Source organism: Siniperca chuatsi, linkage group LG9 (assembly GCF_020085105.1).
Source record: "Siniperca chuatsi isolate FFG_IHB_CAS linkage group LG9, ASM2008510v1, whole genome shotgun sequence".
Lineage (NCBI taxonomy): Eukaryota > Metazoa > Chordata > Actinopteri > Centrarchiformes > Sinipercidae > Siniperca > Siniperca chuatsi.
The window spans coordinates 10,152,840-10,178,153 of NC_058050.1; the positions used below are offsets into that span (position 1 = coordinate 10,152,840).

Below are 25,314 nucleotides of genomic sequence, written 5' to 3' on the forward strand. Positions count from 1 at the left end.
GATGAAAATCATTTCCCATGTCTACAATTGCATCTTTTCCAATTTCCTACAGCCTATTTTATTAAGGCTAATATGAGGGTTTTTTTCAATGCTGTGGCATTACCTCCATGATTTCCAGGTAATAAAAGAAATTAAATTTAAAAGCTGTTAAGTGTGCCATGTTGATAATACTCTAAACAAGCCCAAAAATAACTATAATATTCTGGGCTAATGGGGACCAAAATATACTACTATATTAAGTTTAATGTGAGCTTATACATTGCTGTACTTCTAGTTTTTCAGTCTAAAGGGTACGTTTTTGGAGTTGCTATGAGTCAGAGAGCCTCACTTTTAACTCCCTTTAAAGAAATCCTGCGGGCCCCTGTAGACCTACGCGATTAGTCAAGCAGGTCTTTTCACTGCAAGTGAGCTATAGAGAGAGAGAGAGAGAGAGAGAGAGAGAGAGAGAGAGAGAGAGAGAGAGAGAGAGAGAGAGGGGGGGGGGGCGGGGGTCACCTTTTGTGCAAATATATCAACCAAGAAAGACTACCACCAGCATCAGATTTCTGTGTGGATGTGTGTGAGTGAGTGAGGCACTCATTTTGCAGAGAGAGAGAGAGAGAGAGAGAGAGAGAGAGAGAGAGAGAGAGAGAGAGAGAAGTTCAGAAAGCTTTGGGGCATTGAAAGAAGAAAGAAGACTTGCTGCTGCCAGATTTCCACACTCTGCAACCAAAAACAAAGTGAATACTTTTCCTTGAAAAAGTTAGAAAAGCGACCATGGACGGTATAACAATTGGACGCACGTCGCTCTTGTGCACCTTGCTGCTCTGGGCATTTCAAGGTAAGATACTTTGCGCTACAAGTTATAAATCATACCTTCTCTTAGTAACTTTATAATGCTTTGGACACGGTCCTGGTTAGCTTTTAATGGCTTCAGACTGTAGATTTATACTTCCCTCTTTCGCGGACTTTGAGTTAAGAGGTTCGCTGCTTACAGGAAAAAACGGTCGGTACATGCCGCAGTCAGACGCGGCTCTTTAAGTTGTACTTAATCAAATAATTTGTAGCTTGGTTATGTCTTCTCAAGGCGTTACCGGCTGCGCAAATAAGCCAGAACACGCCGATAGCAGGTGGAAAACCGGATTTATCCCGAAAAGGACATGTATCGAACATTTGTTTCAACAGCAGCCTAACTGGTAATAAAAATAAATAAATAAAAAATAATAATAATAATAATAATAATAATATATATATATATATATATATATATATATATATATATATATATATATATATATAGCAGTAGCCGTAAAGGTTGCGCAGCCGCTACGTAGCCTGAGGGTTATCTACACTGATGGGATGTTTTAAGGGTTAATGGTGGCTCTTTGTAGTTGTGCTGTAAGTCTCAGCTCCGCACTTGAGTGCACTTCTTAGCGCACAGGACTGCGGCACGCCGTTATTTCTCTCTGGTCACCGCTTCCAATCCAATATAGCCTTCCAAAATGTTTTGGACAGTAAGAAATGTTAAGCTTTTATTTTGAAGACCATGTTGCCCGTCTCATTCTTCCTGCTAGGTCTGGCTGCTGGGTGCAGTTTCCAGCTCTTTGATGTCTGATCTGCGGGATTTGCGTCTCCTTTGCTGGCAGTGCGCCTCACCCTCAGCACCCCTGGGTGCTGCCAGAGAGACTAAGCCAATTTAAATGCAACTTGACTTTGGCCTTATATGATCTTCTTCAAAGAAAAGTTTTTGATTACTGCCCAAAACCAAGTGTATATATTCATTTAAGGAGTTGCTGTGGTGCTCTACAAGTCATTATTGAGCTCAAACATTTACCATGGAGATTTATCTCTCATGCTGTCCCATAGGGATTTACAGCGCCTCTATTGAGATTATGGTTTCATTGTACTTTATGGTGTTTTAAAACCTCTTTTAGTGTCACCATAATATTTCAGTTAATACCCTTATAAAATGTAAAGTAGATTACTTCTTTGATGTTGGTATTTGTGTTTTTCATATGTTTGACTTGGAAGTATAGCCTATGTTACGGCCTTCAGTTGGTCCTATTTGACTGTGTGTCGGTCAAGATCAAATTTACTAGAATGCTTTGTGGGCATTTTGTGAAAGTTATTTCTTATTCCTTGCCTGTGCAGGCAGCCTGTGGTGGTTTAAAGCAGGATGAGCTAAAGGGCGGGGCTGGAGTGTTGGGCGACTCCCCTCTCTATGTTCTCTATCTCTCTGTCTGCACTCACTGCATCATTTAATATTTCTCATTGATTTTACATCCCTTCAGTGTGTAGCAATTTCTTTTCATTTTATACAAACGTAGCTTTCTCTATATCAGCATCCACCTCCAAGATTACCTGGTTTAGCTTTTGCCTCCTCTTTACACCACTTCATTCCCCAGATCTCCTTTTATGACTGCCCCCTCCCTCCTCTCTGGCCTCAGAGACAGTTGGTGTGCTTTGCTGTCTGTCTGCCCGCCCGCCCTACATAAAGCCTTTTAACAGGTGCCTACTAAAAAGTTCCTTGTAATTGATGGATGCAGTGTAGAGCACACATCCCTCTGTACAGCTGTGGTGCATTGATTTAAAGGCTCAGCTCCAGGTGCTGAGCTCACCCCGTTCCACCCCATGCCTCTCTGAAGTCTGAGGGAAGGAAAGTCATTATTTCACTTTGGTGCTACAAATGTTGATTTCTTCGAAGAAAAAGTTTGTTAAATCCCTCTGTTACTGAAGTCTCTCTCTCTCTCTCTCACTCACTCTCTCTCACTGTCTAACATAGTTTTGTCTAATAATAGCAGCTCTTGCTGAGTCTCATTTGGAATCTGTCACACAGACCCACATTCTCACAATTACTGGTCACACACTTACAACTTACAACTATGTCAGCTCTGAGCATGGAAGTGCACTAAATAGAACCAAATGACATATAACATCCAGATGTGTGTCATCTCCTTTAAGTGTGACTCCATATTTCTAAGCATGTATGACTGTATTTATGTATGTAGCTGTGACACATGGATATGTGTTGCATGACAGCCCGGGGTACCCCAAGGTGCTCTGCATGCCTGTGTCCAGGATCACATTGACCTTTTGACCTGCTCACTCAGACATGTTGGTAAATGGCTCCTGCTCTACGCTCCTGAGATGCCATTGCCTTTTCCATCACAGCATAGGCATCAACAGCGGAAACATGCTGAAATATAACTTGTGATAGCACAGTCTCTTCAAATTAGACAATTTCTAAGCAGCTGTTGAAGAAACTACATTACAACACTCTACCCTCGTAAGGTAATTACAAGTTTACAAAGTACAAAATTACATAAGGTAGGTAAAATACAGCCAGTGTTTTTGGGGGGGTATTTTATATAAGCAATAACTTAACACTAACTCCAGCACTGCCTTAGGTTGTCCCTTAACTTGGATTCTTGCATGTTTTGGGGGATAAAAAGAACAAAGTGACATTAAGGTAAAGAGACAAAGGGAGAGTCAAATGGTCAGATGAGTTTGAGCTAAACTGTAGAGACTCCAAAGTGGTCAGGAACAGGTGGAAAGAATTGTAGTGACAAGCATCAGCTGAGTTCAAGGTGTTAAAGTCTAACACGCAGCGTCAGCCTCTTTGTCTATTTCTGCCTTAATTCCCACAGTAATTTCCTCACTTTTAATTTCTGCCACTCCTGCCAGCGCAACATCAAAAGTGCACCCCCTGCAGCAATGTGTAATTATTATGGTATTAGGCCTGAAAAAGAGCCATTTAGCCACGAGGAGATAAAAGCCAGGGGACCTCTTTTACAACTGTCCTGAGTCACTTGGTTTTAGTCTTTTGCAAGCATACACATGTGTGCACATAGGCGTGCACAGGTAGTTTACACTGACCAATAAGGGTGCACTCACAACCATAAGTGAACACACAGATGCACACATAATGTGTACCATACATGGAAACCCCTAACCGCAGGATTCTGGTGTTACACAACACTGGAAACCTTAGCTTATATAGCAGTGAGTGACAGATTGATAGTGGCTGCTTTTTGGGAGAGCAAGTCCATGTTTGCCCCCTTATCATTTAGGCCTCTGGGGGAGTGGGCCTTGGAATGGTGGGGCTGTAGTTATTGAGGTGATTCATTCCCCTCTGGGTTTTTTTGAATGTGTGTGTGTGTGTGTGTGTGACAGTGCAGTCAGCAGAGCACTAAGATGGAACGAGTGGCATTCTTCTGGACACGTCAGAGCTCGCTCTGTAATGTTGGTGTTTGTTTGTCATCACTTCAAATTCTATGGAGAATGGAGCTTCCTTTCTTGCCCCCCCACCACCACCACCACCACCACCACAAGTCACAGGCAGTAATCCACATACACGCAAACAGCCGCAATGTGGCTTCCATCTCACCATCAAGAGGCAGTGTGGTAGGTGCAAAGCTGGAGTCTGTTCACAGCCAGGGTGCATTCTTGTGGTTTGACTGGGTTTCATTCAGCTGAACAACCAGGGGGCACCAGTTAAACATTCGTCAGTTAAAATAAAGGGGATGTTCTGGCTGACTTGTGTTAGGAAGTTAATTTAGTAATCACTGAGCTCTGAGAAGGGGATTTGAGCTCACCAGCCTTTCACATACCAACTAGTGTTTATTATTTGCAGTGAATGACACATTAAAGTCAATTACAGCAGTTTGATAGCACAGTGATGTTAGCTGGTGAGCTGGCAGTCAGCACTGGCAGATGGTACGTTGCATGCACGTGGTTAATCCTGGTTTGAAGTCAGTTAGCGAGAATGATGTGGTTCACAGTGGAGACGGAAAAGTTTATTCCCCCCACTTTTTCATCCTCGGATCCCCACAAGCGCTTCAAAAGAGCTGCAGTCAAAGCTGTGACACACACCCTTCCACAGGTACTCATACATAAACAAAAGGTGTATTTCTCCAGATTAGCTTTGTCTATGTTCCCATCTCTTTCCTTCTTATCTTTGTCTGTCTTAGTCTGTCTCTCTTTTACCACACCTCTCGTTTTTGTCCTTTACAATGACACTTAAGAGTAGTTTATTTCTGTCCAGTTGTGTTTGCTTGCTGTTATTTACCATGTTGGCTTTGCCTGTGTCGACATCTGTGCTTTTGTGCGTGTTTCACAGTTATTAACCCTGCATAGCATCACGAAGATTGCCTGCTGTATTTAGAGCCGAGTGTTCCTCAGCAGACTTATGGCCACTATTGATGATTTTAAAATAAGAATGACCGTCCCCACTTTCAAGAAATACATTCCAAAATGGTGTCTATCTCTGCCACTGTCTGTGTTTGAATCTCAATTTAAAGTTATTTGATAGTTGTGAAAAAGTTTAATGATATTATTATGGCTAGAAGTTGTTTTGGTTTGGTCTGTTGCTTTAAGGATGCTGCCTTGTCATTAGTGGGAGTTGTAGGGAGGGAAGGAAGGAAGCAGAGAGGAAGGGACAGGCAGAAAGAGATCAAGGGATGGAGATGATTACAGCTGACTATTGTGTTGCCACTGTGCAGTCTTGTTCTTGTCTCAGGGGAGGAAAATGATGGTTGATGGGTAATTTCAAGTCCAAGGTCCATTGCAGCCTTGAAAAGAGGCTCCATGTCTCTGTATGTGTGTCCTTGTCTCTTCATCTGTGTTGGTGGTGGTGGGGGGAGGCAACTCAGAGTTGGAGCAAAATTGAAAATTCACAAAGCTCTTTCAGGAGATGAGGTTAAGTGCTGCCAATCCATTTAGCAGGAGAGTGCTGTAGTAACATGTGGATAAGAGCCTCTATTTCTCAATGTGTTTGGTGTAGGAATACACAAAGCAGCACCATTGGCTTGAGCTATTTTAGACACACGCTACAAATCTGTGTCATAAAACAGTTAGGAAATAGGATGGCCTACATGTTTTGTGTGTGCCACAGAAAAAATGGCTTTATAGTACCCCTCTTGTGTCCAGTTGTTTTTATCAATCAAATAGCATGCAGGGGGATAAAATGAACAAAAGCGATAAAGGCAGGGATAGCAGCAGTGAGGATGAGACAGGCTGAGTACGTCAGGATTGAGGAATACCAATTAGGAGGGGGGAATGTCATGGAAAAGCCTGGATCTGTGGCCAAGGAGATCATTTTCCTGGCAGTAGAGAAGAAATCCTAACCCCTGCGCCCCTCCAACCCTAAACCCTCCATCTGACTGTTGGCTGGCAGTGCGTCCTCTGGGAGCCCTGCAAGCTGTTGCTTTTCAGACATCAACAGTTGCCTCAGCAGCAGTTGTTAAATGCACCCCTCCAAAAAAGCCCTGTCACCCCCCTTTCCTTCTCACACACACACACACACACACACACACACACACACACACACACTTGGGTTCCATTACCACCTTGTGTCTTTCCACACCACTGGCTTGGCCTGGTGTGGGGGAAGGAGAGAACTCTAAAACTGTATGTTTGCTATGAACGCACCCCTTACTTAACTAATTTTTCTAGTTTTTATTTGTCATCTCAGGAAATGCCTCTGCAAAATTACTGTACATGATTTTAAATACTTCCCATGCTACGGAGGCACAATCTTTTGCCTTTGGACAGATATTTGAATGCACCTTTGACCCAGTTATTCTTGCTTCCTAAGGAGTGGTTTCAGAAATATCGCGGTGGAGCCTTAAGGGATTCTTTTCCTCCCTTATCTGTATCGCATAATGATAACTATGAGATGAGGGTGACTTGAACTTCACTAGGCTGCAGAATGTCCTGTGTTTACACATGTGTACACACGTGTGTGTGAGCAAATTTACTCAAACCACTGCCACAAAGGTAGGCCAAAACCACTCTTCTCTCTTTTAAACCACTTTTCATGTCCAATCTCCTTTTTCCATCTGTCAGAGAACATTCCTGTGCCCCCCCGACTTTAATCTAGTTAATGGTTAAGCAGCGATGGTTAACCTCCCCAGTGAGGCTGCTCACTGTTTGACAATGAGATCTTATTGCTTTAACTGGGCCAGGGGGACCTGGGAGACAGGAGTGGGAACATTATTCCTCCATGCTGGGAAGGAAGAGGAGGAGCAGAAGATGGAGGAAGGGAAGAGGGGTTGTGGAGGTGTTTGTGTGTGATCTTTGGAGGTGGTATTTGTATTACAACGCCCTCATATACAATACTTTTCAGCTTATGTCAGTGTTTGGTTCTGTGTGTTGGATTTTCACTATGACTTCATGTCTGTATGTGTGAGAAAAGGGGGTTCCCAACGTTACCTGAGAGCTAGGCCAGAGTGTCATCACTGAACTAATCCAGTGTCAGTTTTCAGGGCTTCCAAGTCAGGCAACTGGCCTAAGGACATAACTCGTCTTTGTTTTTATTGAGGTTCCGCTTACCTGAGCCCCTCTGAAACAACAACCACAGCACTAAAGTTCCCTTTGCTCCTCTCTGCCTGTGTGAACTTGACTTTGAAAGAAAAGAGTAGGGGAGTAAAGTTACTGTGCTCTGACTATTAATATTCTCCTCAAGTCACATCCTGTTCTTAACTTTAGTGTGAGTCTCTTTTTCTTTGCTAGTTACATTTCTCCCTGGAATTCGCTTGTCGGCCTACTTTATGCCCAGCTCTGTATATTTTTCTACTCAACATCTCTCACACTCATCTGTCTCACTCCTCCTCTAACTTTGTCTCACCTTCCATCCGTCATCTATCTCTCATCCCTGCCAGGGACAGATATAAAATACATGCATCCTCCTGACCATGTGTTGTCTAATCAACACAATAGCCTGAACAGAAGGAGCCCCTAGAAGCAGGGTGTCTGAAATCCCTGGTGATTCTTAACAGTAGGGGAAGGTAATCTTTATTTATTTATTTATTTTGACTGACAGTTTAGCTAATGACAATAATCAAGCCAGAAAGGCAAGTACATTTTTTAGACTTGTTTCGTTGGCAATTTCAAAGCTGAATCTCCTGTGTTGTACATCAGTTGTGTCCATATTCCGGTAATTCAAGGAGAGTCAAGTTTCATAGCTTCATTTTGATTCAGCCTAGCAGGAAAAAAGTATGGTCCATATTAATATTTAATCCAAAATCAATAGCATTCAATTGGGTTATGACTCCATCAGGCTAAATGATTCCCAATTCATGTCTGTGCAATCTGCAGAACAACAAATGTGATGGATAGTTATTGTGGGGATAATGTTAGACTTACAGAGTTCCTAACTGATTTAGCCTCTTGTTATTAAGGGCTAAAGTAATTATAGTGTTTTGCCTCGAGAGCATCTTGCATTCTGCCCTGGCAGGCATGTTGCAGCAGCAAGACCAAATTTAGTTAACGATTATTCGTACTGAATGATTATCAAGCAGAAGTGAACTGAACATACTGTACTGTTGTAGTACTTGTGAAAGGAGACTACAGTAGATATTTGGCCTTTCCTGGCTTCCTTATGGAGTGTTGAGAGAGGCTGAGAGGTCCAGGACAGGCAGCTCGGAGGACTCCCTTTGATCCCATTCCCCACTCACATCACCAACACACACAGATTTGTCTCTGTGGAGAATGATGAAAGATGCTCCGACTCCCCATGTCAATTAGCAGTTTTGGAGTGTGTGTGTGCCTGTGCATTGAAAGCAGTGTGTGAGGGTGGGGTTAGTTAATGGCAGGGGCAGAGAGGACACATGTTCAATAATAAGGCCTGACAAAGGGGACAGGTGGGGAGGGGATGGGAGGATGATGGAGTATTCAGAATGTCACTGCTTTTCATTATGTCTGGCTTATGCTTACGGCTGGAAATCAATATCATTATATTAATGAGAATATTTTCCCACATTGAAATATATCACAGTATAGCCAGTCACATAAAGTAATTAATTTTATGCTTAATGCAACAAGTTGCACATATAAAGCTAAACATACAATGACTCCTTTTGTTTTTATTTGCAGTTTGCTTGGAATAATAATTTTGGACTAGTGCTACAATACTGATTATTTTCATTATTGATTAATCTGCTGATTATTTTCTCCTTTAAATCAATTAATTGTTTGGTCTATAAAAAATACTGAAAAATACTCATCATAGATTCCTAAAACCAAAACCTTCAAATGTCTTTTGTTATCCCTCCAATAATCTAAAACGCCAAACTATTAACAAATGTGATACAAAACACAATTGACCGCACACATGAACTAGGAAATGTTTGGCTTTTTTAGTTGAAAAATTACTTAAAACAATTCATTGATATAATCGCAACAAATAAAAATTGTTGCTGATTAATTTTCTGTTGATTTGATTCATCGACTAATTGTTGCACCTATAATTTGGACCACTTTGTAAAACAACATGATATAATCTATCATCACTATATGAAAATCAATGAACTGTGCTGAATTATCACTCACTGGTAAAACAGCATAGTTCAAGTGTATGGCGATCTGTCCTGTGCTTCCTGGGCTTATAGTATGTATGTATGTGTGAAAGACAGAGTAAGTGGTATACTTGACTGATTTACTCATACTCATACATACATAGAGTATGTGTTAGAGGCAGCATTAGAGCCAAGTGTATTCCACTCAACTGTGTTTGTCTCGAATCATGAAGTGGCTCAGTTCATACATGCTGTAGCCCTGAGACTCCTCACTGCAGCACTTTTTTGTATTGTTCAGTGAGGTCTTTCTCTCTCTGCACCTGAACAAGGCTACATTGTTAAGACATTCCTGTAGGCTGTTGGAATGCAGGTATTAATACTGGGCTGATTACACACACAGCAGAGAGAGAGAGAAGGAGAGGGAAGGAAAGGAAGGAGAGAGGAATGGCGAGGAGGTGGAAAGTGAAGCGAGTGGAGGAGCGCAGCACATTGACACACTGAAAGGTTGATGAATGGTGGTACTTGTCGATGTTTAAACTGTGTGTGTGTGTGAGATTGCAGGTGCTTGTGTGTATGCATCTATATACTTGTGAGAAGGGGTGTCTGGCTATTTGAATGTGTGTCCAGAGTGTGTGTGTGTTTTTGTGTGTTTTTGTGTGTGTGTGTGTGTGCGTGTGTGTGCGTGTGTGTGCGTGTGTGTGCGCGTGTGTGTGTGCGTGTGTGTGTGTGTGTGCGCGTGTGTGTGTGTGTGTGTGTGTGTGTGTGCGTGTGTGTGTGTGTGTCTGGAATGCATACCCCATTAACTGAACTAACACTGCAATATGTGTGTGTGTGTGTGTGTGTCTGTGACAAAGCAGAGAGTTAGCTACGGTTGTGGGACAGGACCCGGCTGTGTGTGTGGGCACCCGTCACTTGGAGCAGTCAGGGCTGTTAGGAGCATGTGAACATTACTGCAACCCCAACGTGAACTGGAATCCGGACTTAGGTTATAAATAGGTGTGTGTGTGTCCAATCCCACACCGATGGCAGTGCCAGCTGGTGATGGGACAGTGGTGGACTTGTGGGAGAGGCCACCACTACACTTAGGGGGCCTCACATGGCTAGAACCATCTCTCTCGTTTTCTTTTCCCTTTCATTCACTTTTCTCAGTCTTCCTTTCTTACTGACCTTTTCTTTTGCTTCATCTTCTGCATTTTTTTCTTTCTCTTTCTCCCTCCTTTGTTCTTGACAATTAGAGGGCCTTTAAAATTATGTTTCCAAGTTAATATTTTTGACCGAAAATGGGGAAGTAAAGCCTTTATTTCCTGTATTTTCATTTAACAATAGCTTCACTATCTCATTTATTTCTCAATTTTTTCTCATTCCTGTCTTTCTCTTACAAAATTGGTGGTTTCTTTCTCTGTTTGCATTGTGTCATATTGTGCCGCCATGGTTGTGGCTCCTGGCTTACCAGCTGGTGGTATATGATCCAGGCTGTCAAAATTTGAGCCTGCTCTCCTTGGCAAGGAAGTTAGCAAGGTAAAGCCAGCCAAAAAATCTACCATCCACCCTTTTTTGTAGCCCCTCACCCACACACACTCCCCACCTCGCCCCATCTGTTTGTGTGTGTGTGTGTGTGTGTGTATCCGTTTGGCGCTGGTTTAGGGGCAGTTGGTGTAACGGTTCAGGAGAGCATCTAAGCCGGGCCCACCATCGGCATGACAGGGCAAACAAAGTCAAAGCTCAGTATGCAGCGGTAACCCCTAGCTAATGCTAACTTTGCTGGTAAATCAGTGAGAGATGCTACATGCTAGGAGCAGTTTGAGGAGACGTGGACCTTATGGTTACATTGGTACCAGCCAAACAATGGCATACTTGTCTTCCTGTGGCTACCCACCTGTTCTCTCCTCCTTCGCTTCGGCTGTATCCAAGTATCAGAACAGGACCTCCTGTCCTTCATCTGACACTTTCTCCTTCCCCCACCCACACTGTGCTTCTTTCTTTCTCTCTTTCTTTGCCTTTTCCCATCGGGCAGGGTTAGCCTTTTTAGCAGGACAAAGGAAATGGCGACAGTGACTTAGAAAGAGAAGAGACAGCTGGACGGTCATGGATTCGAGATCGTGTTGCATGTGTTCACTCATAACATCGTCTGCACCTTTTTGTCTCTGTGTCCCCATTTCTGTCTTTCACTGTCTCCTTACACTTCCCTGTCTTCGGACACTTTCACCTTCTTCCAGTTCGTCTTCTGTTCTTGGTTTCTCTTCTTACTACTGCTATTACTACTGCTATTACTACCACCATTAGATTTCTTATACCACATCCCACTGCATCTGTCTCTCTCTCTCTCTGCTGTTTCTTTTTTCTTGTTGGTGTCCGTCTGTTCCCACTCGACTATGTGGTCAGAGCCCCCTGCAGTGGATTATCAGTCAGTTGACTCACAGAGGGCAGCCAAAGCCTCCAGTACAAACATGAGACAATATCCAAATGATTGGCTGGTTGGCTCTGGACCGTGGAAACAAGCCTCCATATCAGCTTGAGCCAGGCTCGGTCCACAGGTCTGCCCATAAACCATATTAGCCGGTAACACTGACACACTGCAGTGTTTCTGTTTGTTTGCAGCAGCTGCTTTGGATGTAGTACAATCCAAAATGGAATAAATGATCAAATAAATACAGAAGCTGCTGTCAGTTGTTTTCACATAAGGTTATTATGCATGTGGGTGGGAAGAGTTTGAACTGCAGAAATCATATTAAATAATGCCAAATAACTGTTATTTAGACCTGCTGTTCAGATTTTTTACTTTGTGGCTGGTGAGGGCATGTTCAGCCATCAGTGAGTTCAGCAAGTTTTAAGTTCTCACTTACTGTGTCTGTTCTCAACAGAAAAATAACTACAATTTGGGCAAATAGTGCAAACCTTTAGCTCAGTCAGGGCAATTCCCTTCTGTAGCACTATACTTTGTGCAGATAAGTTGGCTGTATTTTTATTTATATCAAATCTTGCTTAGTGCACATTTTCTGGCACAGCTCCCATATGTGGCCACTTATTTGCAAAATGTTATGAATTAAGCAACCAGTTGGTGTGATTTATGGCAACAGAGGGTGGTGAGCATATGGATTCTAGTATGCTAAATGTATATAATGCCTCTTTAATCTGGGGGACACATTGTTCCCAATCTACTGGGTCTTTCCATCCCATCTGCCTTTACTTGTGCAAGGCTGAAACTTAAGCTGGAGTGTTACCTCCAAGTGTTACCTCCATGTGTCTCCCTGTCTCGCCTGCTGCCTCAGCCTGTGCTTCACAGCTCATTATGGAGATATAGGGTTGGCTCCTCTGCCCTCCAGCTACCTTTCTGCTCAGAGATGGAGAGTTGAAGTCATGGAAAATTCCGGATCTCTGCTGATGATAGACAGCTTCCACATCTCCTGTCCGTCAACTTACTTACTTCTTTTCCACATTGCTTGGCTCACTGTTCTTTAGTTCTTCTCACCTCTTCCTGTATTTGACAGACACCCCCTTCCTGTCCTTTCCTTTTTTCCCTCACTTTCCATCTTCCTGCCTAATACCTGTGTGGACAAGCTTTTGCCTGCCTCTGCAAACCCCTCTCAAACACCATCGTACCCTCCTCACCATAAATGTCAAAATATGCCCAAGGGCCCCCAACCCGACCACAGAATGTGTAATTCTAACCCATGCATTACAAAAGCACACTGTTCTCAAATGACATTTAGTGACATACAGACTCTGACGAAACTCACATTGGTGACTCACTTCATAACAACGAAAAAATTCTGGAAATGTAAATTGAATAGCTTACTCATGCTCTAAGCCACTGTGCATTTGGTTAAAAAAACATATTTTATGAACAGGCCTGTGATTTTGGACACAGTGTTATGAATAATGAATGAATGATGCTGATGGGAGGTCCAGCTATGCAGGGCCGCCGCCTTTGAATTCATCTAATTGAAACAAGTTCAATAGTGTCATGTCTGCTTTTATCTCGATCTTGTTGATCTCCATCCCCGACTCTTATAATAAAAAGCACAGGCTGGCATCCATGAATATAGTCTTATGATCACAGATGCCCATTAATATACGGGATGCATTTCATTTCACCCTTCTCTTTTCATTTTTCCCCATTTCATTTTCTTTTTCTCTCCAGCAACATTCATTAAATTGAAGTGGAATATTTTTAATGATCTCTCTTTCTTATGTCACTTTCAAAAATGGCTAAAAATGTGAAAAACGCTGGTAGGCAGTTTTATCTTTTGCATCTTTATCTTGCTCAGAATGGTCTCCAGCCCACTACCCTCTATCTAACCCCACCCTTCTGTCCTCACCACTCTCCACCCATCCATGCTCTCTCACCCTACTCTCCCTCCCTCTGCCCTCATAATGCTCAAACATCTCTACAATATTACAAGATGCTTGGAGATGGAGGAGGTGGATGAGATGGTGCCAGAGTAGCAGAGGTGTTGATAGTTAAGCTTCAGCACCCCTACAAACTTCCAGACGCCTCCTCCTTACACACATGCAAAAAGATATACTCACACATGCAATCATCCTGCTTGGTTTCCCACCAAAAGATGTTTTATTTCCTCCATTATCCTAAACAACCAGCACTTGCAACGCCTACCTGGACCATCTGCTCCTGTAAATACCAACAACAAGACTCATCTTCTTGGACAGAAACCAAGGGTTTCTTTCAGGCTAAAGTTTGGTGAAAAATGCTCAACTGTATTTTACTTTATGTTTGGATTTGTATGTATTTAACCTTATGTTTTAAGGCTGGTGTGCATAGACATGTACAAATAAGTGTATGTAGCACAGTCCAGTGTGCAGGATGGAGCTCGTGCTGAGAGCTAAAGTCATATTTTAAACATCTTGGACTGACACCAAGTATTCACTGATGTTGCTGGTTCTCTATTTTAGGAAGGCACTGGTTCTCCAGGATACACTCTATTAATTAACTGGGGAGCAGTTCACTCTCCATACTGTCTGCATCTGTGGTATGCAGTAGTTATGATTAAAGTGATACACTCCTTTCTTATGATTCATTTTTCCTTTGATCTTTGTATGCTGGTGATTAGCATAGCATCTTCATGCCAGTTTTGCCACATTTGCTCTCTCTTCCTATCAGTGTCTGTCATCCTTGTAATCTCTGCCTGTCAGACTCCACCTTCTTGTCATCACTTGTTTCTTTTCTGAGTTATTCTGACATCATAAATCTATTGTTTTTCTCGATATGGCATCTTGACTGGACATGTGGTTTGTGTGTTTGCATAAGAATGGAAGCATAGATGCGCTGTTTTTATGATGTTTGTGGCCAGTGGTAGCTAATGGACAAAATAAATTTCAGTTGAACTCATTTAGTAACTGCAACTGATCATTATTTTCATTCTTGATTATTATTATTTTCCATTTCATTATTTTCATTCTCGATTATCTGTGGGGTACTTTTTCAAATTATTGTTTAGTCTGTAAAATGTGAAAAATAGTAAATCACAAGATATTAAATTTTGATTAATTTAAAACCAATAAAAGAAGCGAATTCTCACATTTGTAAAGCTGGAACCAGATAATGTTTGACATTTTGCTTGAAGGATTAATCGATTTGAATATCAAAATTGTTGTCAATTAATTTTCTTTCAATTGAATAATCCTTTCATCACTAAAATGAATTACCACTTTAGTCCACTTAAACCTTTTCTGAACTGGTGTCCTTCCTTATAGACCTCTTGTGTTCTTATTGCCACCTTGTTAACCAGGCATGCCCTTGGTTTAAAAGAGGTAGGCAATAGTAACCTTAAATGTAGGGGCCACAATATTGATTAAATGTCAGTGGGAAACATTAACCTTATAGAAGTGTAAATGTGCTTTATTTAAATTAGGGTGATTGATTGTGTATGTTTGAGTGTTTGGGTGCAAAAGGAAGCATAACCCTTAGGGTAACAGGCCCATCTGGTGTGAGATCTCATGGGAGGCCAACAACATCCCACGTCAGCATATGACCTGGGGTCTGTACACTTAAAAGGAGAGGAAGAGTTAATGGTATTTTTGTCCTGAGTTTTTTCCTGAAAAGTAGGACATGGGTGCAGTGTGAGCAGAGGAAGTTGTGGCACCGAATGGGTCAAATTTGCTGTTGGGTCCACTGGGTTAGAGAGAGACAGAGACTGCAAGTGTTTGAGGGTTCAAAAGTTGCGGTGTGGATGTGGCTGAGACATAAGGGCGCGCACATCTCCATCAGCCCTGCAGTGTCTCTGTCTTCCATCTCCTGGAGTTGCATGTCTGTGCAGGTTGAGACACGTGTTGTTTTGTCTTTCTCAGGTTTCACAAATTCCAGATATTATCACCAGGCTCCGGTTAGCTTAGCTGATAGCCATCTAGACGGGGCAGTCAATCACTTAGCAGACAATGACGGATGGTGCCCTCTGTGTCATGCCTGATGCCCACAGATGAAAGGCCTGTGCCAGGTGTGGCCTTAACAGGATAATATATATATCATGTTGGACAGTCATGCAGCTATCTTGTCAGACGACTTTGTTCTCCTTTCAGTTATATTTTCTGTTTTGCTCTGGAGAGTCACCAGATGAGTTTCCCTGCAATCAGTCAAAATCTGAATGAATGTTGAATATTTAAATCTGAGCTTCATTTCCTTAATTATTTCATCTGTTGTCTCCCATTTCTTTTCTAATCACATCCAAGCTATGAATAATGATTTAATGAAGCATTAATGAATGTTAAAAATGTACTGGGTAGCAGATTGGATTTTTATGATGACTGGAATAATGCACCTTCTGAAAGTCTCTGGTGAGCCTTGATGTGTAAATGAATTAGACATTTTTTTTGTCTCTCAGAAAAATGTCCATTTTATGAGAAGTGCTTTTATGAGAAAACAATCAGAGCTTGGAATTGAAATTATTCACAGCTGACATTTCCTTCAGTTTCATTCTGTCATTTTCAAGTTCTCTTTTTACAACCTTCATTTTATCAGGTAACACATGGACAGTGTTCTCATTGTTGTTTACTGTGTCTGTGCATGCCTATGTGTATCTATCCACCTCCAATCCAGCCTTGGGCAGCTTCTGTCCCCTGCGGGCTCAATGTCAGCAGCCTGACTTTGATGTCGAGCCACAATTTATTTGTCTGTCTCTGCGAACTCCCCTGCTGTCCACATAATGTCAGGCAATCAATAATAATGTGACCTACCTATCTACCCCGCCTGCCCACTGCTTTAGTTATTCACCCCCTGGCCTGCACTGTTCCAATCTATGACCTGCCCCTGCCCCTGCCCCTGAAAAAACCCTCTCGTTCCCGTCCTTCCCACTTTTACCAATAATGCCTGTCTAGCTATGACAATAACCTCTATGTCTGTTACCGTGGTAACATACAGCCCCCTCAAAGCATAGACAAACCATTACTCCACTTCTTTAAAAACAAGACAGTTCCCTATGGAAACAGATCGAGAGAGGAAACATTGAAGATAGATGGAGGGATGTATAAAGAAAGAGAGAATTAAAAGAGAGGATGGATAAGCTATTTGTTCATGAATATGTTTAGTGCGCCCCGTTCTCCACTCCCCCATCAAACCACTGCTGTATTTTTGTGGAGGGAATAGAGAATGGGAGAAGACAGGTGTGCCATTATGGTGCAGATTAGCGAGTAATGCTGGAAGGTTAAAACAGACGGGAGTGGGCTAACTCCAATGCGTATTTGTGTGCGCTTGCGAGCTCATATACCCTCTGGGTTTACGTTAAAATATGTGTGCATAATGCGTGATCTGCATGCCACTGACATGTGCTTGCTCTGTCCATATGTTGAATGATATTTGAAATATGCTCACTGGGTGTGTAAATGTGTGTGTGTGTGCATACACAGCTTTCTTCCGTCTCCTTGCCCTACCCATGTATGGGTAGGGCAGGAGTCAGCCTCTCACTATCTCCTCGTCTCCAACTTATCTGCTGGCCTGTCTTGAAGTGTTGGTGCAGAAAATAGAAACTACTTTGTGGGATTGCATTCTCTTTTTCTTTCCCCTGTGTAAAATATGCACCTTACATGCAACAAAATTCCACAAGACACAAAAGATGATGCAGTGTGACATTGGAAATTATGTAGGATGCTTTTAACTGTCTACCACAAGGGCATTTTATCTTTTTATAATGAGTTGTCTGCATGAGAACACTGTTGGCATCAGTTAGAGACAAAAAGATATTTGAGGATGCCGTCTGCATACAAATGAGTATGTAGCTACTGTATCTATATCTATAAATATATTGCGGTTAGCAATGTGTGCACACTGGTGTGTGTATTTTTCTGTGAATTCTCCTTACAGTTAGCATCTTAGAGTGTGGTTGTTAATGGGCCTCTACAGTACCCAGCCTCTTAGCCAGTCTTACACCAGCCAGCCATGTGGTCCCTCTCCACTCTAATTAAACTCACTGTGGTTCCAAACTCCAACCAGAAAGACACAACCTCAATGCCAGACTCTGTGTCAGCTGCTGCCAAGACCTGTATGTTGGTGTGTGTGTGTGTGTGTCAGAGAGAGAAAAAGTGAGAGGAAGAGAGAGCTCATAACCATATTTACCTCTCATTTCACTCTGTCAAGACACAGTGTAGAAGAGTCTGCCAAGGAACAAGAGGAGCAGCGGGGGAAGAGAACAAATAAAAATGTGGAAGAGGAGACAAAGAAGGATCTGCAGTAGACAGTATATTCAAATGGTTGCCTGGTCGAGGGAAAGAGGGAATTAGTGGATTTAGAAATCAAGACGAAGAAAAAGAGGAATGCAGGAGAACAGTAATTAACTCTAAATTATTCTATCTCTGAGGGATCAGAGGGATTAATAGAGGCTTTGGTTTGGATTCTGCACCTTTCACTCTGTTGCAGCATGGGAGTCTGGTTCCTGTATGTAAACGTGTGTGTGTGTGTGTGTGTGTGTGTGTGTGTGTGTGTGTGTGTGTGTGTGTGTGTGTGTGTGTGTGTGTGTGTTTGTGTGTGTGTTTGTGTCCATGTATGTGTGTGTGTATACGGGTGTCCGCATGTGTCTCACTGTACTCAGAAGGCTCCATGTGTCTGTGCCAGTGGGCTTGTGACCGTATCTGCCAGCCAGCAAGTGTGTGTGTGTGTATTGATGTGTGACTTCGTACCCCCCACTTACTGAAGTTCATCCAAGCATTATAAGTTAATCCGCCATAATAGGCAAAAAGACAGAAAGTGGGGGAGCGTGGTAGGTAGGGGGAGGAGGAACAGAGGTGGGAGGTGGGGCATCAAAAGGTAGTGAGAGTGTGTTTCTGTGTGTGTGTGTGTGTGTGCGTGTGTGTGTGTGTGTGTGTGTGTGTGTGTGTGTGTTTGTGTGTGTAACAGTCTGCTGTGTGTGAGGTATGCCAGGCAGGAGACTACAGATATAGGGCTAGACAGACCATTCTAAATCTCCAGCTTATACACTGTTTTGGGACAGCGAGTGTTGATAGCCCAGGCAGGCAGACAGCTCATGTCGTTCAGATGAAATCATGGCTTTGGCCGCCACACTCTTGCAACTATAAATCTACCCAAATACGATAAGAAAACACTGATTTAAGAGGGAGACAGGGTGCAAATCTTTTTTTTTTTTTTTGAATTAATCATTGGTGGAGTATGAAGAGGTGAGAAAGATAAGTTGGAATCTTGTGGTTTAGTTGACATATGGAGGTGATGACAATGAATTAGCACAGGTTATGGAAAGATAAAAAAAAAAAAACACTTGGTGAGGCTTTTGTTGAGGTAGTATGCCAGTACTAAAAGTCATATATTCTTAGCACACAATGAATGAGTTCACCTTTTAGCTGGGGTTTCCCGTAACGCTCAACCTCGCTGAGTGTTGCCACTGTCAACACTGTATAAGACTGTTTGTCAGTAGGGGTTAGGGGGAGGGAAAGAAGGCAGTGAGGAGGGCAGGTGCAGGGGTAATTTTGTGATGGCGGAGGAGTGGAGTTAGGTTGTATCCAGCCTGCCTGGAGGCAGTGACCCGAACTGTATACACCCTGTCTCTCTATCTCTTGATTACTCCCCTTCCTCCCTCTCTTAAGTGTGCCATTTTTCACAGTGACCTTGCTTAAATTCAAGATTTCCAAACTCTTGTTAACATCCACTTGAATATGTTTTCAGGAACACACACACAAAGAGACATGTTCCTTTTCAGACTTTCATTCTGCACTCTGGTGCCCTTTATTTCTCCTTTGCCCTATCTCCCAGTCAATGTGTTTACCCCTTCCTCTCTATCCCTCTATCTGTCCCTCGCACACAGGCTTTACCAGCCTGCTGAGCATGATGGCCTGTTTTTAAAAAAAATTGAGCAATGGATGGATAAGAAAACAGCAAAGGGATAAGGGATGTAGTGAAAGGAAAGAAAGGAGGAACAAATCAAAGCGTACTCCAGTGGCCTGTTATCTCATTACAGCGGTACCGGCTTTTCACGCCCGGCTGACTGGCCCCCTAAGGAGCGCCCTCGCCCCCTTATAAGACCCCCTTTATTCAGCAAGCGCTCTCGTATTTCAGCTTGGGCACAAAGAAGGGCAATTCTCTCTGGTTTCTGAGCTGTCCACACCAGATTTGTGTATCCTATTCCTAGCTCGGCCTAGGCACACATTCGATCATACATCAGGGTCATGGGCACATACACAGAAGCCTTGTTAGTCACTAGTTATGAAATGATGCTTGCGGATAATGGAGGCTAATAGTGAGTGTGGATATCCATTTGTTCCACCATTTTCTCCCTATTCCAGCCCTCTTGTATAGTCCCATGTGGGTATTAGAAGAGGGCTTCAAGAGGGAACGGCTGTTAGCTGAAGTAGTGGAAACGGTGTTCCTCTCTCTGGCTTTTCTCCCTCTTCTGCCAAAATGAAGGCTCATTAGAAGTGAAGGGAGGGCTGTTTCTAAATGAGATGGGCAGAGTGCTACTCAGCACTCCTACAGAGAGAGAATGAGAGACAAGAGAGAGCAGGAGAGAGAGAGAGTGAAAGAGGACACATCAGAGAGAGAGAGAATGCAGACAGAGTGGTTTTGCTTTAGTGGAGCCAAAAAGAGGGTTATGAAAACATATACAAACAAGAACAGTGTCCCCATTTTAATTAATGAATCAGATAAAGGCAAAGGTGGAAAAGTCAGACTATGTCCTGAGTAAGCAGGCTAAGTCTGAAAATGCCAATTTCCTGTGAAAATTAGTATCCATGATAACATTTTCTGGTCTTTTTCGTAAAGATCGCCATCCACACTAAAACTCCAAATCAAGAGAAAAACTGCTAAATCTCTTCATCCTTTTTCAGTTAGCAAACAACAGAACTGTCAGCACACCAACATCTGGTAAATAGTGGGACAGTTAGTCTGAGTCTCAGCTGGTTAAACCTCCGTTCAGTCCCCTGGTGATCTCTATGACCACTTATTTTGTGTTTTAATACAACCAAACTCACAATTTAGTTGTTCTCATTAACACATTTTTCTGTTATGTGGTTCATAAATACTACCTGACAACCAGGCGAACAGTAATTCCTTTGCTGCACCACTGAGATATTGATCAAATCACAATTTATATTCACAGTCATTTGACAAAATAAACATAAATACAGCTTAACCTTATCTTACCTAGATTTACAGTGAATGATCATCCATTCTGGAGAGATTTGGGAAAAACAGTGGCTTACTGTGAACAGAAAACTGAAACGGAGAGAAAAAGATTTTCAGATTTAGCCAGCTTTAAGTGTGGTATATACAAATATTTACAAACATATAGTAATTTTATCCTCAAAAGGAGAAAGATCAGGAAGCACACTACAGTAGCCTATTGGTGTTATTTACACATAGGCCCTCTGTTCCCTGTCTTTGTTTACCTCAGCTTGTGCAGTGTGTGTATAACCTGTCCACCCAGGAACAGACCCTTTGTCAGGCCAACAAAACACCTGGGTGCTACAATTCAGCATGAGATGACTGCCGGGAGCTGGGGGAGGGGCTGCGCATTTGAGGAATTGAGCTGTTGAGATTTGAAGGGCAGGCAGGTGTGTTTGTGCGCATGTTTCGCTCTGTTTGTGAATGTAACAGTAATCATACTCCCATCCGGAAGTCATTCTCAATTGAGAACGTCTTGATTCTGAAAACAGTGTCCAGATGACTACGACTGAAACCTTTTCTACAATAGAACACTCCTGGACAAATGAGGGACTACACCGTCTTATTTTGAAGTAATCATACTGTAAATAGGCTACTATACTATACATGGGTTGGTGGGACCCTCTCCTTCCCTCACTTCTCCTTCTTCTTTGCTCCAATTTTAACTCCTGCATTTATGAGAGCTTCTGAGAGCTCCTGTTCAGCCTTTACCCTGTGTGTGTGTATGTGTGTGTTTGTTAGTAGGGTCCAGAGCAGAAATTTGAGACCTGCAGAGAAACATGTTGGCCTGCTTTCACCTTTTTCTCATCTTACAACTTATCTCAAATCTGTGTCTGGGTCTGTTTTTTTTATCTTAATCAAACACACTGTGAGCTATTGTATTCTTAAAGACACACACACAATGCTCCGGTGTGTTGTTTGTTACAGTAAATGGGCATAAGAGCTACCTTATGCTGAGTATTTATCTGTACGGTATGCTAGGAAATTACTTGCAGAATGAATTGATTCAAGGTTAGAGGGAGAGGGGAAGCGAGAGAGACAGCAGAGGCGGCGGCACTTTGTCCTATCCCTTTTAGCGAGATTAGCTGTCTTAATGTCTCTCCCCTTATTTATGCTCTGAGTCAGCCTTTCTTCTTGCCCTCTCTCTCCTCTCTCTGACAATCTGTCCTGACTGCAAAAGACAGAGGTGTCAATAAGTTTTCATTTTGAAAATATAAGACCATTACAGTAACAAACTGCAGTAAAATGACAGTAGAACAGACTGTCCTGCAACACCTGCAAGTCTCAGGTCACCAATTGTGCCTAAGTCAAGTTTGAAGTATTTCTTATTTCCTCAAGTCAAGTCAAATGTCACAAATACAATACAAGAAGCACAAATACAAGACGTAACTCAAGTCCTTGTCCTAAATAACATCTGCTCGATGTCCACTGACATAACAGCAGTGACCCTGTTCTGCGCTGCTTTGTTGCCACTAAACAACCTGGAGCCACTTGAGTTTGATTTAAAACAAAAACAGAAGCGAAGGACAGTGAATCTTGAGGACATCCTCCCTTGAAAACATGCTTATTTTTTTTCTTTCTCTCTATCTTTGTACCAATGATATCCCTTTACACACTGAAAAGTGATAGCAGTGAGGCGACACTGCTCTATAAAATGGAGTAATAAATACTGAAGTACATAACCTAACATGCTTAGCATTTGCAAAATTTGGAATAGCCTCATTGAAGATAGTTAAGTGTCCCAATTACCACAGCCCTTTGAGAAACCACTGAATGATATACACTTGATAAATCTTCAAACTAAAAAATGTAAGTACACGTCCAATTAATTTTTCCCAAAGATGGTTTCTGTCATTTTAGGTAATTATTATGATGACTCTGGTGTATGTTCAGGTGTTCATTTTTCTGATAAGTTTGGTTTTAATTAGTTATTTGATGCCATAAAAAGGCGGTTCTATGTCATGATTGAGAGCTGAGCCCTGCTCACGATCGAGTCGGCTGGGCGTATGGGCGGGTCCTCTATACCACGGCTCCATCTCTGATCACTACTGCGCTGACTCAGGTTTCAAATGACCAAATGATCACCAGCTCAAGATGGCTGCTCCTGTATCCGGGATATTTTGGCCTCATTTTTGTTTAGTGGGAGGAAGTGGAGACGCGTCGTCCATCTTTATATACAGTCTATGGTTAGAACCTAAAACTGTAGCACCCACCTTCAACCAATCAGTGCATTTAAAGAGAAACTATCAATTTTACACATAAAGCTCAGTTTACAAATCATGAGGAGTACTGCTCAGCCTGTGAAAGCAGTTTTATATTTTCTTCTGTGGCTCAAAAGGCACTTTGTCAATTCTGAGCAAATACCAACAATGATGTCATCAGGTTTATCTTGCCTTGGTGTTGGAGACAACAAATATGGAAAGCCTCTGGGTGCATGGAGTTTGAAAGACTTGGGCAGGAAGAGTCTAACCAAAGATGCATTATAGAAAATGTAGGATGCAGTGTTTTTTGAGCTCTTGAGAGTCATTTGATTTTATCAAATTACCGAAAGTGTCCTTTTTAAAGAAATGTTGGAGTGTAGCAGTGAGACACGGTCCATCACTCCCCTTTTGTCAAAATCAAGTCTGCCATGTAGAACCACATACAGTACATAAGCATAGCGTTTAGAATACTCTGGTTTGCCCTGCCTCAGTTGTCAATCCTTTGTCATCCATCTATCATCTTTCCGGGGCTGCCCCTGCCCTTATGGGGTCCTGAGAGGAATTTATAATGCCCCTCTCAACACTGAATGCACCTCATTAGGATACTCCATTATGGACGCCAGCAACATTAGCGGCAACAAATGCAAGCAGATTGCCTCTGCCAAAAATTGCATATCATTCTGGCCCATTAAAGCAATTCATTTACCTTGATAAATAGATAGAGGCAGAGAGGAATTGGAAAAACACACAGGGGACCCTCTCCTTCCCTCACTTCTCCTTCTTCTTTGCTCCAATTTTAACTCCTGCATTTATGAGAGCTTCTGTGCACCATTTCCGTTCTCTGGTTGGTGCTCATGCCTGCATTTGCATCAGTGTTCTCCTGTGTCTCCTTGTTCTCTTCTTTGAGACCCCTAGCCTTCTGAACTTGTTCTCAAATTTTTAACACTATCCCAATCAAACTCTCCTTCTTTTCTCTTTTACTGACTATCCCTCCATTCCTACCTCCTCTCTCCTCCTGTTTCTAAATTTTATTTTTCGCCAGGAGCTGTGTTTCAAGGAAGGAGGGAATAGCGATAAAGACTGTGAGAGAGGGGGAAGAAAAGGACAGGGTGTGTTAATTGGAGTGCCTGAGGCGTGAGGGATGGAAGGAACAGGGAGAAGAGGGAAAGGAGGCCCAGATTCAGGGTCCCCGAAACATTAAATATTAACACCTTTTCTCATCTTTGCCCCTTAAGTGACATCTACTGATTGGTTTCTCTCTCAGTTGATCAGGACACACACATGCACACACTCTCTCACTCTCTCCCTTCTCTCTTTCACCAAATTGAGTTCCCTCTGAAAATGAAAGGCAGCCAGGAGGAAACATAGTGGGGTAATTGGCGGACCATCTCTGTTTTGTGCCCTTTGATTAGAAAAGTAATGAAATTCGTCTTGATATTTTTATCTGATCATGCATGTCATTCACTGCTATGGCCTTTTTTTTGTTTCCTCCACTGTATTAAGACCCAAATGTGAGCTCTAATAGGAGCAAGACACTGGCTATTGTCGTGCTAACTCATTGTTAATGGAGTCACATAAAATGGCACCAGATTGCGTCAGCCAAAAGATATTAGCTTAATAAATGGTCCAGATATTCTGTGTGAGAGATGATTTCAATTTTACTCAGCTAACTCTAATGGGGAAGGACACTCAGAGAATCCTTTGGTTTATCAGTGAGACGATATATCATAGCTACTTTTGCAGAAGCACTTACACAGCACTAAAATTCACAAGACTCATGTATTCATAGCTCTATTTATAATCTCTTTACAAGACATCTTGGCTTTGTTATATTTTTTCAACTGTCGCTTTCTGCAGAAGGGGGCAGAAGACTGCAATGTCAGCTCCACAAATTCATATTCTGCTCGTGCACTCATGTCTCTGTTTTTCCTTTTTGTTTTTCTTCTCCTCATTCCTCCGATCTATCCTTGTCCTCATTTTCTTCTCCTGACTCACTGGCTTATGTTCGAAGAGGACAAACACACCCACTCCCATCCCAGCACCCACACACACACACACACACACACACACACACACACACACACACACAAACACACACAAACATACTCATTGACCACACCGCTCTAAAACTCTCCTGTTTGAATGGGGTTGACTTCTCACCCCGTTGCCCGGACAACAGGACCAGCTAGGGGGAATCTCCTGGTAGACAAAAGAGTGTGTGAGG

General features: G+C 42.4%; 1 protein-coding gene across 2 annotated transcripts in view; it reads left to right on the forward strand.

Annotated features, from left to right (window-relative positions):
* The first annotated feature begins 530 nt into the window (after window positions 1–530).
* The window catches only part of bcam (basal cell adhesion molecule (Lutheran blood group)), a 53,003-nt gene continuing 28,219 nt past the window's right edge, over window positions 531–25,314 (forward strand). Inside the window, exon 1 of one of the 2 annotated variants that reach the window (XM_044208744.1) lies at window positions 531–820. In XM_044208744.1, the coding sequence (XP_044064679.1) occupies window positions 757–820 (64 nt within the window). In that variant the 5' untranslated portion in view covers window positions 531–756. The remainder of the gene's footprint in view (window positions 821–25,314) is intronic. The other variant, XM_044208745.1, reaches the window with a different exon arrangement.